The 16,806-nt window shown below is 35.3% G+C and overlaps 1 protein-coding gene across 2 annotated transcripts in view; it reads right to left on the bottom strand.

Annotated features, from left to right (window-relative positions):
- Nucleotides 1-16,806, bottom strand: part of LOC111511378 (ATP-binding cassette sub-family C member 4) — a 197,209-nt gene that overhangs the window by 46,250 nt on the left and 134,153 nt on the right. For both annotated transcript variants that reach the window (XM_074185489.1, XM_074185490.1), the window contains exons 4-7: nt 14,387-14,729; nt 12,438-12,660; nt 10,748-11,043; nt 9,679-10,024 (exon numbers count right to left, since the gene is read on the bottom strand). In XM_074185489.1, coding sequence (XP_074041590.1) covers nt 9,679-10,024; nt 10,748-11,043; nt 12,438-12,660; nt 14,387-14,729 — 1,208 coding nt within the window. The remainder of the gene's footprint in view (nt 1-9,678; nt 10,025-10,747; nt 11,044-12,437; nt 12,661-14,386; nt 14,730-16,806) is intronic.

Raw genomic sequence — 16,806 nt, 5'->3', positions numbered from 1 at the left:
AAAGCAGGTATCGAGGCTTGGTACCTTACTTTCTGACTTCCTGAAGCCGTTTTGATAAATTGAATGATAAATTTTGTTTGGGAATAATTTTTTAATGATAGATGTTTAATAATCGATCTTGAACTTCCAGTATCGATTAGTAGATTAATAATTTTATTTTTGTGACTAACTTCGACATAAGGTAATGCATTGTTACAAAATGCATTGATTTCGGCTAAGTATGATTTTCGAATTGGGTTGTTAAATGAAAATTTCCAGTTTCATCACAATCTATGTCGCTTAAGTATTCATTCTGAAAATTTGGTTCGTTTTCTAAATAAACAGCATTTTCTGAAGAGTATGCTTCTTCACTGAGGCTCGAATTATCATAAAATTGTTTTTCTGTGTCATTATATTAGGGAAATTCATCGTATTCGTTAGAAAATAATTCCTCAGATATAAAATTCGATTTTTGACTTGCGGTAAACATTTTTTGAGGGTTTCGGTAATTATTAGGGTTCCTAAAAGTGTTGTTTTGTTGAGAAAAAGGTCTTTGAGACATTTTTGTTGGGTTTCTTGATGTAGTGGACATGGGTTCCGGTTTCGGTAATTGATTAGGTGGAATATTTTTTGGTTTCAAAACATTCTGAGGAGGTCCGAAAACTTCTCGGTTTGTAGGGTATCTTTGCGATGGTATTTGTCTGGGTTGGATATTAATAGGTTGGCTTGGCCAATTAGGTAGGTCTAGTTGAGAATTGTGGATTGAAAAAATGTTGATCATTTTTTGAAAAATAATTTGGGTTAGAGAAATTTTCGTTTTGAATATTTTGTCTTTGAGGTTGTATGAATCTAGTGCCATTTTGGTTGACGTTTGGCATGATGGATTGTCTACCGAAAGTATTGAACTTTGGTTTATAATCGTTTAACGAACCATACATTTTTTCAAAATTTTCGAACTCGTTTACGTGTGCCATGGCATCTTCCAGTGAGGCTGGCTTTTTGAGATGCATATTATTTCTTAAGATACCAGGATAACCAGCAATGAAAGTACTGAGGGCTACTTTATCGTAGTGAGTTGTTTGGTAAAGTTTTTTTTCTGGAGTTAAGTCTGGGTTGTTACTGACTCTTTGAACTACATTACTTTTGGTTAATTGAATTCTACTACCGAAAGTCATTAGGTCTTCTCCTCTATGGGGTCGACTTCTAGTTAATTCTTGAACTAAACAGTCCAAATCTCTCCTATCCGAAAAACATTGTTTCAGAGCAGATTTTAAGGCGTCCCAAGTATTCAGTTCGGTTCTGTTACCAACCATATACTCGGCTTTACCTGTCAATTTTTCTTGAATACATTCAAGAACGCGTTCATTAAGTGAAGCATCATTAAACACATTGTACGCGTTAACTATAGCATCGCATCTACTGATAAATTTGTTCAATGTATTGCTATCACCATCAAAAGTTTTTAAATTGTTTATTCTAGATTTGAAAAGGTTCCAATTTATTTGAGTTGGTTGGGGTGGAACTGGTGGAACCATTGTAGGTTGAAAAGTATTATCAAAATTTTCAGTATTATTTGCTGAACTTTCTTGAAATGATAAACTATCCATTCGTGATGAAATATCTTCAATTTCACTCATAAATAAATAATTGTTTTTCTCAATAAATAGTTTCTTAAAATTACTCGTCTCGAATAGACAACAGTTTGTTCGCAATGAACGATACTATATATCTTCGCCGAAGTCCTTATACAGAGGGTTCGTGAAGGCAAGAAGGAAATATTTGGCACTTACTTGTAAGTTTCAGTTCCTTCTCCGTTGATTCCTTGCAGCTTCCCTGGGGCTCTGTCGTCTCCTTGTCCGCTCGTTCTGGGTGGTCCTCGAAGGATTCTTGTTGAATTTGTGCTGAAGGGGTTGAAACTCCACGACGCAAAAAGTTCGTTTTCACGCTGCACAAATCCTACCGACTGCGCCAATTAAATGATTGGAACGAGAAAATAACTTTTTAAAAAGAATTTATTTTACAAACTAGAGACGACTGTCTCTTACGAGAGCTACAAACAGAATGATAATTAATATAATGTTAACTGGATGCTAACTGCATGTCGAGGTAAGGGATTCCTGGAATATCTCTTACTCAGCTGAATCTCCGAGTGAATGGCCGTGTCGTGGGAACTATGACCACGTAACTTGCGTGTTCAGAGATTTTCTGCTATTGAAACAAATCGATTTCGTGTAAAAACGGATTTGAGTACTCAAAACACTTGAAATGTTGACAGTGGCATACGGTGATTGTACTCTGTGTCAGAAACATATTTACAAGTGGTACAAGCCATTCCCAGAGAGTTATTTTTTATCAATAACCAGTGAAAATATTAGGAAAGTGAGAATCATCGAGTCACATTCAGTTTCTTTGAAGGTGGTTGACAACGTTCCGTGGTGCATTTTATCAGTTCAGACTTCCATTGTTTATTATAATATAAATTGATTTGAAATCCCTGAGAAATAACATACAAGCAACAACCAAAATAAAAAAAAAATTGAACCATTAACATGAGCTGAAAATTAAAAAAATTCTAGGCACTCATCTATCTGCAGATAGATGAGTGCCTAGAAGATGACAACAAGACCAGCTGTCGAAAGCGCTCGCAGATAATCAAATAGAAGTTATAGAGCTTGAAATCCTTTTTGTAACCTACATTAATAGTAATATATCTATATATATATATATATATATATATATATATATATATATATATATATATATATATATATATATATATATATATGATATCGAGAAAGGTTAATGCAGTCAAGCTGCTGGAAAATAATTCCATGAAAATCAAAAGATGAATAGATTAGTAGTACTTCCTTGGTTTTTTCTCATTTTGTCTTCAATCGAGGACCGCCTGCCCGGTACTGACGATGCCCAATAGGCTGAAACAGCTGTATACCGGTGGCTCTTAAATTGAAATCAATATGGGAATGATCAAAAAGTACTAATCTATTCATCTTATATATATATATATATATATATATATATATATATATATATATATATATATATATATATATATTGTTATTGAGTGTCTTGATATAGAAATAGAAGTTATTGAATCGGACATAGCACTCAAGAAAGTGGCAAACCATAGACACGTGTTTCGGGCTTTTGTCCCATCATCAGTATGGTGCAACCAAGTGTAAGGATGGGCAACACTTGGTTACCAAAAGATAGAAATACAAATGTACGGAGCCACCAGCAGGAGCACACCGCACATTTGTGGTTTCAGTTGATAGATATTGTGTTTACAAGAAAACTATCAAAATCACCACGGAAGCAGCAATAGCTACCTGCGTGACATCCTGGACCCGGATGCAATGAGGTATATATTAAAAACAGAAGTGGCCCTAGGTTGGACCCCTGCGGGACACCATTCCGAGTGGCAAGAAAATCTGATTTGATTTTGTTCAATATAACACACTGAGATATTTTTTCATGAGTTCAATTGAGTTGGGTGAAAATCTAAGATATTTTAACAAAACCAATAAAAGTTGATGGCTAATCGTGTCGAAAGCTTTTGAATAATATAACAATACAAGTATATACAAATTATTACCATCAACCGAAGCATGAATATCGTCCATAACCTTCAACAGAGCAGTTGTACAGCTATGTTCAGCTCGAAAACCTGACTGAGTAGGAGGCAGTATATTAAATGTATCAAGATAATCGAGCATTTGAAAGTTCATGATTTTTTCCAGCGTTTTTGAGATTGCAAAGAAGATGCTAATTGGGCGAAGGTCATTGATACTCTGAGGATTTGCGTTTTTTGGTAACGGGATAATTTGAGATTTTTTCCATAATGAGGGATACGCTGATAGTTGGATGCATATATTGAATATATGTGTGACATGGGAAATGATAAAAGGGCAACAAAGCAATAACATCATCATGCTGATATTATCGGCACCAACCGCATTAAATTTTATTGAGAGAAGTGTTTTATGCAACTCATTCTACGGTATGTCACGGAAAGCATCATCAAAGGAATAGTTGTTGAAAAGAAATGATGTGATATCATTTCCTGGATTCGAGATAAGTGAAAAGCTATTACATAAGAAGGTATCGAGATCATTGGCATTGATGAGCTCTTCAGGGATTGTTCTATTGGATTTTTTATATATGTCCAAGAAAGCTAAATCTTTTCAAAATGTATTTATATTACCTTTGAGACGGAACTCCAGGTAGGCCTTCTTGTGCGGTTCGTGAGGTTTCTCATTTGCTCGTAATAATCCCAGTGAGAGGAGGGCTTGCTTCTTTTGAATCTGGTAAAAGCTCTATCACGCAGTTTCATCATGAACTTCAAGTTTGCTGTCAACCATAGAGCCCTTTCTTTCTAAATTCGAACAGTTCTAAGAGGAGTATGGGAATCGAAAGTTTTTAGGATAATCGAATTGAGTGTAGAAGTTTTTTCATCTGTATTCATCATTTGATAAATTGAGTCTAAATTGGCATTCGTAAGATCTACCAAAAAAGCATCATTATCGAAATTTTTTAAATCCCTTTATGTATGCATGGAGGCAAGTGTTTTGGACTGTCCTGTGCCAATTTTGCATGCCACTTGATTATGATCGGAAAAAGTGGAACCATCAACTACAGCACGGTCAGTGATATCTAAAGCTCCGGAAAAAAGATCTGGTATTCACGTGACAAAATGTGAAGTTTGACATAAGGAGGCAATTTTACTAAAAAATATTATGAAATATATTATACAAAGATACAACTATTTGGGATCTTGATTTTTTGCAGGTGTCTTCGCAACGCCTTATGAGTGATTTGATCCTGAGGACTCAAATCATTTGCTACAAAAATCTGCGTTTCTTTCAATTAATTGATGTTGCGGAAGATTTCTAACTTTTTCCAGCAGGCCAATAATTCAATTTTGAGAATTTTGGCACCACTTTCAGCCGGAAAGTAATAGATATTGTTGATGTGGGACAAACTGAGTTCTATGTCCAATATGTTGCTCAGATAAGAGAGATAATCCACTGGATCTTCTACTTGAAGGCCAAATACGAGCAAGTTATTTCTGCGAAGTCGGTCGTTTAGTTGAGTTATTTTCCCGTCCAATATCGTATTTTTCTGTTCAAGTGTGGATAATTTGTGATTGACGGTAGGGAGATCCGTCAGTATGAGTTCTAACGTTTAATGTGATTTATCAAATTTTTATCAAGGTTTGACATCAACTTGAACACATCTGCCAGCGTGATATCATTAGGAGTAGGCATTTTCAAAGGAATCCAAAACAACGCACAACGCGAATCGGAAGCAAGCACCCGTACTACCGTCTAATCGCATGTCAAGGTTCTTCTATCTCCGATAAGATTGCTTGTGGATAGTTTCAACAACAAAATTCTCATTCGATATCAATTGTGAGAAGTGCATTTTCGGATGTAATTGCGTAATTATGAAGATGAGACAGCTCCACAATGACTAGGAAAAACAACGAAATTTTTATATTGAAATTGACTGCCAAAATCACAATAAAAGCGGATCACGAAACGTATTTGTGTCACGAACAACGGAGACGATTGTGGATACTAACAATCGAAACGTCGTGACGTAACTTGGTTTGGAATCTTCCAATTTTCATTTCTTGTTAATAATAATTTTTTTAAATTTTTTAATTTTCAGCTCATGTTAATAGCTGGTTGATGCTTGTATGTTATTTTTTTGTAATTTCGGTTCTTTTGTTTAATGAAAATTTTAATTTTTCAGCTAATCTTTTTGAACAAACTTTGATGAACATGCACAAACTGTGAAATGATGTGAGTAGACTGTATTATACTTTTAATGAATTATTGATCAACAATTTGGTCTTATTCTACGAGTCACGATGTACTGCCTCCCTCTTCCGAGTCTGGACTCTGCACCCCCCGCTGCCTGCGCGCGCGTCCTTGTCTTCCCTTCGTGCCTACATGCGTGGACATATTACAAAATTACTGTCTATCAATGGACAGGATCGTCTCCAACTGATTGAGGCCCATTTGACTTGAAAATTGTCCATGTCGGCCGCCTTGAAGGGCTTAAATCTTTCAAAATAAAAATCAAATAACAATAAATATAGTTCATGGATCTACGGGTAGCTTGGCTATTCGAGTAATAGCTCGCTTAGATGTTCCACTAGCCATTTTTACTGTTACCACCCTAATTAAATTATCGTTACCTGGGTGTACCTCTATTATCCTTCCTAGAGGCCACTTACTGTTTATGGAATTGTCTATCACTAACACTAGATCGCCCACCGTAATGTTAGCTGAGTTTGCCTTCCATTTTGTCCGTTGCTGGAGAGTTGAGAGATATTTCCTCTGTCATCGTTTCCATATATCCTGTTTAATTTTTTGAAGATGCCGCCAACGAGAAAGGGTGTTCGTTTTGGTGTTGGAAAAATCTGTTTCTTCAATTCCTGTAAATGAGTCTCCAAACAGGAAATGTTTTGGGGTAGAAGGATTCAGGTCTGATGGATCATTGGAGAGTGGGGTTATTGGTCTGGAGTTGATACACAACTCAATTTGTGACAAAATTGTAGCATACTTTTCAAATGTCAACAGAGGGTCACCTATTACCATTTTGATGTGGTTTTTCACAGATTTGATGGAAGATTTCCATAATCCACCAAATGAGGGCTCCTGGGGAAAATGGAATGCCAAGTTGTTTGTTGGTAGGATAATGCATTAGCAATGACTTCAATGTTTGCTTGATTCAGGAGAAATTGATATAACTCTCAATTCATTGTTGACTCCTTGGAAATTTGTGGCATTATCACTATACAAATGCATACAAGCTCCTCTTCTATCAGTAAAACGACGAAAAGCTGAGAAAAAAGCTTCTGTACCTAGATTTGACACAAGCTCGATATGGATTGCTTTAGTCACAAAGAAAATGAAAACTGCTATGTAACATTTGGATTTCTGTACCTTTCCTCGTCTATGGCTCTCTTTGATGTACATTGGACCACCGTAGTGCTAAATGGTGTGGTTTTTTGGAGTATGCGCTCAGGTAAATTTCCCATTTGTTGCCAATGTTTTTTTGGGGATGTGCGGAAACATCTGACACATGATCTAATAACTTTCTCCACGGCGTTTTTTCCTAAGATAATCCAATATCTGACACGCAAGTTGCAAAGAGTAGTTTGTATTCCCGCATGGAGTTGTTTTTCATGTTCATGTTTGATGAGAAGTATTGTGAGAGGGTGCCTGGGAGATAAAAGATACGGGTGTTTTTGTAAAGGAGAAACGTTTGCATTTTGTATTCTTCCACCTACTCGCAGGAGAAGCTTTTCATCAATGAACGGATTCATGGCTAGAATCTTGCTTGTTTTTTGAAGTTGTTTGCCGTTTAACAAATATGCGATTTCATGAGAGAAATCTGGTTGTTGTGCTATTTTGATTACCTGTATAGTTCGAGTGAATGACGAGAATTTTTGGAATATGAATGAATCAATCGTGACTGAATAAGCAAAACACTTTTCTTGCTTTCTTTTTAGGTCTGTAATATTGAGAAAATCATCTGAATGATATTTTAGAGGCTTTGGCCAATAACCTTCATCCTTGCTCAACCAAGAAGGTCCATTCCACCACAATGAATTGTAAATTATTTCACTGGCATATTTTCCCCTGGATATTGAGTCAGCTGGATTATCTGTTCCTGCTACGTGCCGCCACATCTATATTGACGTCAAATTCTGAATTTCACTTATTCGATTGCCCACAAACGTTTGGCATTCAGTTGGAACCATAGCGATCCAGGCTAATGTAATTGTTGAGTCAGTCCAGAGGTGAATTGCGTGTAATGACATTTTTATTGCATTTTTTACTTTATGTAGAAGTTGTGAGAGAAGTACCGCACTAGAAAGCTCCAGTCTTGGAAGAGTGATGAGCTTCAAAGGCACTACTCTCTATTTTGAGAAGAGGTGAACATAGTGATTTCCTTTGGCATATGTTGTTCGACAATAAATGCAGGCACCATATGCCACTTGTGATGCGTCGCAAAATCCATGTAGCTCAATTCTGATAAATGAATGGAAACTCGATAATTTTCTCGGAATGTGTAATTTACTGATGATGTGGTTCATCCCAAGTGCCGTGATTTTTCCAAATTGCTTGCATGATTATTTTGGCCTTTGTAATAATCGGTCCAACTAGACTTCACTACACTTCACTACACTTGACAGTCGTTCGATATCTCTATTGACCGGGTTCATCGACCGCTGCACTGTGACGATTTCGCCCTTAACTTGATTTCGGTACGATACGAACTAGCAGGTTATGATATCACTGATATCCGGTAGATACTGATTCTTATCCGGTTTTGTGAAGGACCATGGTCAAACTTTGATGAACGTGCACAAACTGTGATATGATGTGAGTAGACTGTATATACTTTTGATGAATTATTGATCAACAATTTGGTCTTATTCTACTAGTCACGCTGTACTGCCTCCCTCTTCCGAGTCTGGACTCTGCACCCCTAGCTGCCTGCGCGCGCGTCCTTGTCGTCCCTTCGTGCCTACATGCGTGGACATATTACAAAATAACAGTCTATTAATGGACAGGATCGTCTCCAGCTAATTAAGTCCCAGTTGACTTGAAAATTGTCCACTTTTTCATTTATTTTTTTCACAGATTCCTTCAGGGATTTGAAATGAATTTATGTTGTTTTAGACAATTGAAGTATGAATTGATGAAATACATTCAGTTTCATTCAGAAATTTTGGCATGAAGCGTGTGGCAGCAAAGTTTGTTCCGAAATTTCTGAATTTTGACCAAAAAATCCGTGGTGTGACCATCGCTCAGACTAACGTCAACGGCGATCCAGATTTGCTCAAGAGGGTCATACCTGGTGACGGATCATGGGTATATGGTTATGACATCGAAACAAGAGTATACTTTTTTCAATGGAAGATCCCAGAAGAGCTCAGATCAAAAAAGCTATGTCAAGTTCGATCAAAAGTCAAGGTCACTGTTTTCTTCGATTACCGTGGCGTAGCGCAACAGGAGTTTTTGCCTCATGATTGTACGGTCAATGAAGAGTGTAATCTTGAAGTTATGCGCCGCTTACGAAAAACAATACAAAGACACCCTCCAGCATTTTGGAAAAACAATTTATGGCTTTTGCCTCATGATAATGCACCTGCTCACTCGTCATTGCTTGTTCGCAATGGCCAAAAACAACACCGTTATCATGCCTCGGTCACCCATGAAAGGACGGCGTTTTTGCGACCATTGAGAAGCTGAAAACTGATTGGCTGAGAGAGAGAGCTCAAGGGCATACCAAAAATTGCATATCAGAACTAGAACGAGGATTGGAAAAAACGCCGGCACAAGTGTATTATATCAGAGTGGGACTACTACTTTTTTGGAAAAAATTAAAATTCATCTCATTTTTTTGAACAGCCAATGCATCAAAAACTTGTAATTGATTTGTCACTGATGTTATTACTACCACCAACTACTGTATTATATGATCAATTGACAAACTATATAATCAATAAGTCAAAAAAACTATTTGATTCGTTACTGATGTAATTACCATCAACAACTATGAAAATGGTTACAGCACTATCATACTACCACCGTAGTGCTATAACCAGCACCAACTTTGGTATTCAATATAGACATCTGGACACAACGGGTCACTTACCTAAAATTGCTTGCAGTAGGGAACTTTTTCCACTACCAACTGGTCCAATGATTCCAACCAATGATCCCTTGTTCACTTTCAAATTGACATTATTCAGAGCAGTATCAGATGAAGCTAAATTCCATTTAGCAGTGAGATCCCTCAGGATGACCGGTTGCTTAGTATTGCTGAATTTGATATCGTTGTTGTTTTGAGTATTAACAATACCTTGGAACTCCTCGCTATTCATAAAACCTTGCAGTCTTTTGATAGAAACAAACAGCTCCGCTATTTCAGATATACCACGTACGAACATGGAAGACATTGTTTGAGACATTATATTGAAGTATGACATGAATACAAAGGCCTAAAAAATACGTTGTACATTATAACTTTCGAATTATATTCGAAACAGGAAAAATTTAAATATTTATTACTGCTTCTGTTCAACAGAAATGATTGATTATCACCTATTCAGGTATTGATGATATGATTTTTAGAGGGGATTAGAGGTTTTGCACTCAAAGTGATGATACTAGATCTACTATGAAGCAAAACAAATTTAAAAGAATGTTAAGCGTCACATTATATTAAAAGTTTTTCCTCAAAGTCAAGATGCAACATTTTCTATGGAAGTTACGAAAAAAAGTTTTCCAATGTTGTCGGTGAATACTCTTAGACAAGGCTGGATTTATGGGAAGGGAGTAGCGAATGTCACCCAGTTTTGAATAATTGAAGGTCATAGAAGACCTCTGCTATGAGTATATTACCGCTTGACTGAGGAAGAATGGTCGCCTGAAAACAAATTGTTCTTAGTTTTCAATTCGTTATAAAGTAATTACTTTCACTAACTATTGAAAATTTATGTTTATATAAACATTTTATAGCCCCCTTCCCTATTAGAGTTGAACGTTATTGAAAAGGATTAATCTGGATTTGTGGAATTTTATTCTGTACAATGCAATGATCAAATATGTCATAACTCAATGCGATCAAGAATAAAAAATGACAAGTAAAATGAATTTAATGAAATTCAATCAAATGAAAAATAACCAATTAACTTATTCAATCGAAATAATTTTTTATCTACCTTTCTAGCTGTGATTTCTTGATCAGTAAGAGCCATAGTCAACAATGTGCAAAACAGAGCTGCTCTAGTAGTGAACAAGTTGAAAGTCATGAATAGAGCTCTCACGTATGATGATTTTATCACAACTTTAAGCTCTGCCTTCCTTGCTAATTCGATTAGTTTTTCAAAAGGTTTCTCCCAAGCATACAGCTTGATAACTTGAACTCCAGAAATCACTTCGTCCATCATCCTGACTCTTTCATCTGTTTTCAAAGCGGTTTGTTTTCGGTACAGAGCTGCCAGTTTTCCAGTGTATGCTACAAATAATTTTTAGTTAAGAGAATCTAGTACAAATTAACCAATCATTGTATATGATAGAACGGAAAGTTCGAAGAAACATGAAAACCTATCAGAACGCTAAGATGCCAATTTCAATAAATCATTCATATTTCGGTTGCGATTATTTCAGGAGAGCTTTCTTTTATTATTTGATTTTTTACCGTCAATGACCTTGAAAATTTCTGCGTATCGCTTCTACGGCAAAAAGCACAAAATTATTCAAGTGAAAACTGATAACATTGACTCAACTATACACTCAATAGAACTTCAACAGTCCTGATAAAGATCATACTGCTCGAGTTGAAGATTAGTTCAGTAGAAATTATTATTATATCTTTCTATGTAGATTGCTTGAAAGTATTGTTAAAGCTTGTCGATCTTTCTTGGTTTGCATAAACTCATGAACATCATGAATAATTTCTTGACCTTGATTATGAATTCCTTTATTTGGAACAGCCTATGTTTATAAACTGGTATCTATAACAAGGGAATGAAAAAATTATTGTCAAACACTCCTTGAGTACAAGTAACATGTTCAACACTTTGTGAGATTTTCACTGGACATGTTATAAAACCGCAAACAATCGTAAAACGTGTTCCGCTATACGTATTGACTCAATTCTATTTGATTTGTGGTTTATATTATAACAATTTGTATATGTAATGACTGATAATTTTATTTTACCTGAGTTGAAATAAAAATAAATAGGAAATAGAAACTCATTTAATGGACATTTAGTGCTTTATATAATAAAACTTTGAATCAAAAGCCTTGAGTTTTTAAACATTTAATACAAAATATCACAGTGACTTTTTTTTCAGATTGACTCTGCCGTTACTTGGTGAAGATCCATATTAATTTCACAAACTACACCTAACGATTTGATCTTCACAAATTTTATTTTCAAAAATTTCAAATGTTTCGCTATCACAGTAGCTTTTTTGTAGTGAATAACATACTGCAGTATGTTGAACAACATAATGCAATATGAAAAGACTAAGTACTGTCATAGCGTAATATGTCGTGATATTTTTGAAAATAAAGTTTGTGAAGATCAAATCGTTAGGTATTGTTTGTGAAGTTACAGTAACTGGATACAGCTCTAATTCAATTGTTAAATTTATTATTTTGTGTTGTGACAATGAAGGCATTACGATAAAAATATGTTTAATGAACTGACTTCAATCGAATATACAATAACGTGGATCCATATAGACATGGGCTAAGTCGATATTCAACCGAACACTACTACCAATCAAGCGTAAGTTCGTCATCAGCGCCTGTATGAGTTATAGCCGGTAAGAAAGTTAACAAACTCTATTACACAAATTGACCAGATGTTAACTAAGTACTTTCGAATTTCACACGTACCTTGTAATGGGACAACGCAAAAAACTGCTATAATTCCCAAAATTCCAGCATAACCAGCTTCTGCCCAGAGAAAGTACATGATGATAATAGAAGACGTAGGCGCCACCCACATGTGATGAATGAATATCGAAACGATATCAAATCTGCTTACATCATTCGATAGCAAATTTACTATTTTACCAGATGCAGTGTCTCCAAGGGCAGTCTTGCTCAGTCTCAGGGCCTGAGGAATAAATATACATGATGAAAATAAAAAATCTGGAAATAATGATGAATTTTAATTTTATTTTATGTTGATAAGTTGATTCTTGATGAAAACGATACAGAAGTTTTAGTGTTTGAAGTTTAGAACTATAAAACTGTTTATAGATTGCAATGTAGTACCTATTATATTTCAGAAGTATTTCATTCGGCCCTTCCCTTGGTCATTCAATTATTCATTGATTCAGCCATTTATTCATAACCAAACAGACTCTAATAGTCTAATTACATGGAATATACGAAAACAATTACCATTCGCAATCACCAGAACTTCAGTGAAAGATGAAGAATTCTAATCAGTTTTTTAATTCCTGAAGATGACAACTTGATTGGTGATACGCGCGTCGAGAAGAGTATTGAAATTCTGGTGATCGAGAAAGGTGCTCGCTTCGGATTTATTCTACGTCAGAGGTTCCAGCTTTACCTTTTATTGCATGGTGGATACGTACACACTTCCTGATTATTTACAAAAATTATTATCACGAACTGTGTAATGAAACTTGAGTATTATCATCTGAATATATTGAAGAGTGTCAAAATGATTGATTCATACAGAGAAGTACTACAATGAGTACACTCGTTTTAATTCCATTACAAATATCTGAAAGGATATATTCTTCTAGTTTCTGCATAATCCACACTTTTTTATGAATAATATTAATTGAAGCTTTCAATTAATTTTCTTCCTTTCTTAGAGAGTTTCCCACTTTCTATTTGATGATAGATAAGTGAGTCAAATGTTTTTGTCATAAGAAGAAGAAGGTTCGATATATTAGCTAAACTTCAACCAGTTTCTGATTGGCAATCAATATTGTTTTTGAATATTGAACTATTTTCAAATGATTCCATTTGTCCTATCCAAATCTGAATATTCATTGGTCAAATAATGATGGTTATATTTCACTCAATCATACTGTTACAAGACAGCATTCGTCTTTTTGTCTAAATGTCAATCCTAATCTAGGGTCACGAGGTGTTTGGGATGCTCATTCACGTTTCTACTTGAGTATATCATACCCGCTGTCCTGTAATGTACCACTGTCATATGCCTGTGTTATCCAGACCACCTTTTGAATACATGTGAAGGCAATAATGTGAGAAACAATACACCTTTTTTTTCATATCAAAGTTGGATAAACATTTTCCAAAAAATTGGTTGCTCTATTGTTTTGAAAAACTGACACTTGTTTTTTTACTAAAATGATTCAACCCCTTAAATTGTTTCATGAATAGGTATAGTAATAATCAAAGCGATATTCATATACATTCTTCCGATACAGTTCAAGAATTTCATGTTATAAATTTCTGGAATTCCTCTCCCTCTCGATGAATACCAGGTTATCTCTTGAAGTTCAACATTTTTGATTCACAAATGTTTTCAGAATTCAACTGCTATCTATGAAACAGAATTCAATTGACCAAAATGTAACAAATATCTCATACAAATGAAATATTTTCAACAAATTCAATTGCCTTTTTTATGACTAATGCAAAAAGTGTCAATAATGTAACTGTCATTTGGAATATCCCTCACGAATGAACATCATTTCAAAATATTATTGACTTGAGTGATATTGAAAATGTAGTATTCTACTCGCGAGAAATGGCTATTGCTCGCCCCCATTTTGAAACTACATAATCATGAGTAATAGTAACATTTATTCATTGGATAATTTATTATTACTCACTTTTCTATAAATTAAGGCACAAACAGCTGCTCTGACTTTCATCCCATAATGAAAAGCATCCATAATATATTGATTGATGAAAAGAGCACTGATAGTGTTTAAGGCGACTACAGCACCTGCATACCATAAAGCGTCAGTTTTCGTTGTGGTCGTCTGGTTTGGTTTGAAATAATCTAAAAGATATCCCAACATAATAGGTTGTATCAAGCGAAATATTAGATCCATTGTTGCTAGAAGGAAGCCGAGATATAAATATTCTGGCCAAAAAGTGGCTAACAATACTTTGAAGAGGCTCGTTTTTTTGTTTCGTGATTTGCATATCTCTAAATGCTTATTCCAATTCCTGAAAATGAAAAAAAAATTAAAAACTTTTTGAAGTTATATGCCAATCATATCGTATATAATTCAAATAGAATTGATTTCCAAATAATGAACACAAAGTAAAAATTTGAAAATTTGAACATGAGAAAGATGTGTGCAAGATGGGTGCCGCGTTTGGTCACACTCGACCAAAAATAGTATCGTAAAGATATTTCAACTGAGTGTTTAGCAAAGTTCCACACCAACAAATCAGATTTCTTGCGTCGTTTCATAATAATGAATGAAACATAGGTCCACCACTTTGCACCCGAAACAAAAAAGCAATGAAAACAGTGGACTCAAAAGAGAGAACCGGATTCAAAGAGAAGGCGAAGACCGTTTTATCCGTAGGTTAGATCATTGCATCGAATTTTTTGGAATGCGCCTGAGATAATGTTCATTGATTATCTTGAAAAGGGTGAAAGTATCAACGGCAGGTATTATGCGAACTATTGCAACGTTTAAATGAATAAATCAAGCAAAAATGGCCGCAATTGGCTGAGAAAAAAAGCGTTGTTTCATCAAGAAAATGTACCAGCTCACAAATCCATGATCGCAATGACCAAAATGAACGAATTGAAGTTTGAATTGCTTCCTCATGCACCCCATTAGCCAAGGATTGGCTAACTACACAATGATTTTGCAACAACGAAGAAGTGGTGTCAGCAGTTAAGGGCTATTTCGAGGAGCAAGACAGTTCTTACTATAAAAACGGTATCGAATTTATTGAACGTCTCTGGGAAAAGTGTATATAGCTACATATTATGTTAACAAATAAATATTTTTTTTTCCAAAATTTTTGTGTTTTCTTTGTTTGTTCGGGTACTGCTTTTAACTGTTTCATAAATATGAATTAATATTTGATTGCTGAACTTATAAATTCTACTCTGCTGAGATTTACAGTGTAAACGGTTATTGCAACTGGAATGTTAATATTTATAAGGTGCGTATTCATTTGCAACAAAACAGTCCGAACGAACAAAGCGCGCGCGCCCTCTGCAACAAAATTTTTTCCAGCGCGCGCCGAACAACCTGCAACAAACATTTTTGCGCGGAGCGTTCCGCCTGAGTTGTTCGCTGCGATTATACTAGTAATTTCTGTGTTTAGTACTCAGTCTCTTGGTGTTTAGGATGGATGCAAACGATATTGCCGTAGCCGCTGGTACTTTCTTAATTATAGAGGCATCAACGGAGGCTAAAAAAAATAAAAAAAGAAAACAACGAAGAATGTGGGCGAGGCGCCTTTTTTTGCGTCGTCAAAATATGGCATTACTTAATGACCTAGATCATATGCATATGCAAAATTTTACAAGGATGGGTGCAGAAGATTTTGAAAATCTGATATGTTTAGTAGGTCCTAAAATAGCCAAAAAAGACACAACTTTTCGAAAGGAAATTCCGGTGCAAGATCGTCTGGCAGTCACACTTCGCTTTTTAGCAACAGGGGACTCGTACAGTAGCCTACAATACTTATTTAGAACTTCAAAACAATTAATTGGCGTTATAATCATTGAAACCTGCGAAGCACTCATTCAAGAACTTAAGGATAAAATAAAGGTACGTAAATACATTTTTATATTTATTAAATTTATTTCATACATTATTTAGAAAACAATATACCTACTATTAAAAAAAAATTCCTCATTTTCGTTTAAATAGCTTTGCGAAGTAGGGGGTAGGTTGAAGAAGTAAAGTTGTGAGTGTGGCACTGAGTTTTGAGGAGAAATTAAATTCGGGGAGGGCTGGTCTGAATAATTGGATTGTGAGTGTGGGGAAGGAAAGGTAAAGAAGTTAGGTTAGGGGAGGATTGATGAGAATAAGTTTGAGAGTATGAAGGGTTTGGCACAGAAATTTGTATGGGCATTGATTGATTGGGATATTGAGTGTCATAATCGGCACTAAAGATAATATTATTTCTGTGGTGCTGCACAATAGCTTTGGTTATTTTATTATAGCTCCTTAGCTTATGAGCCACATGTTGACCAAATACTCCACATTCGTCTCTAAGGTCATTATTAGCTGCTGCATTTTTAAGAAAGCCTAAAGCGTGGTCAACTTTT

The sequence above is a fragment of the Leptinotarsa decemlineata genome, unplaced genomic scaffold, assembly GCF_025532065.1.
Source record: "Leptinotarsa decemlineata unplaced genomic scaffold, Ldec_3_MD MMD2_tig00026375_RagTag_RagTag, whole genome shotgun sequence".
NCBI lineage: Eukaryota > Metazoa > Arthropoda > Insecta > Coleoptera > Chrysomelidae > Leptinotarsa > Leptinotarsa decemlineata.
The sequence above is the reverse complement of the archived record's forward strand: the minus strand, read 5'-3'. Positions and strand labels throughout refer to the sequence as shown.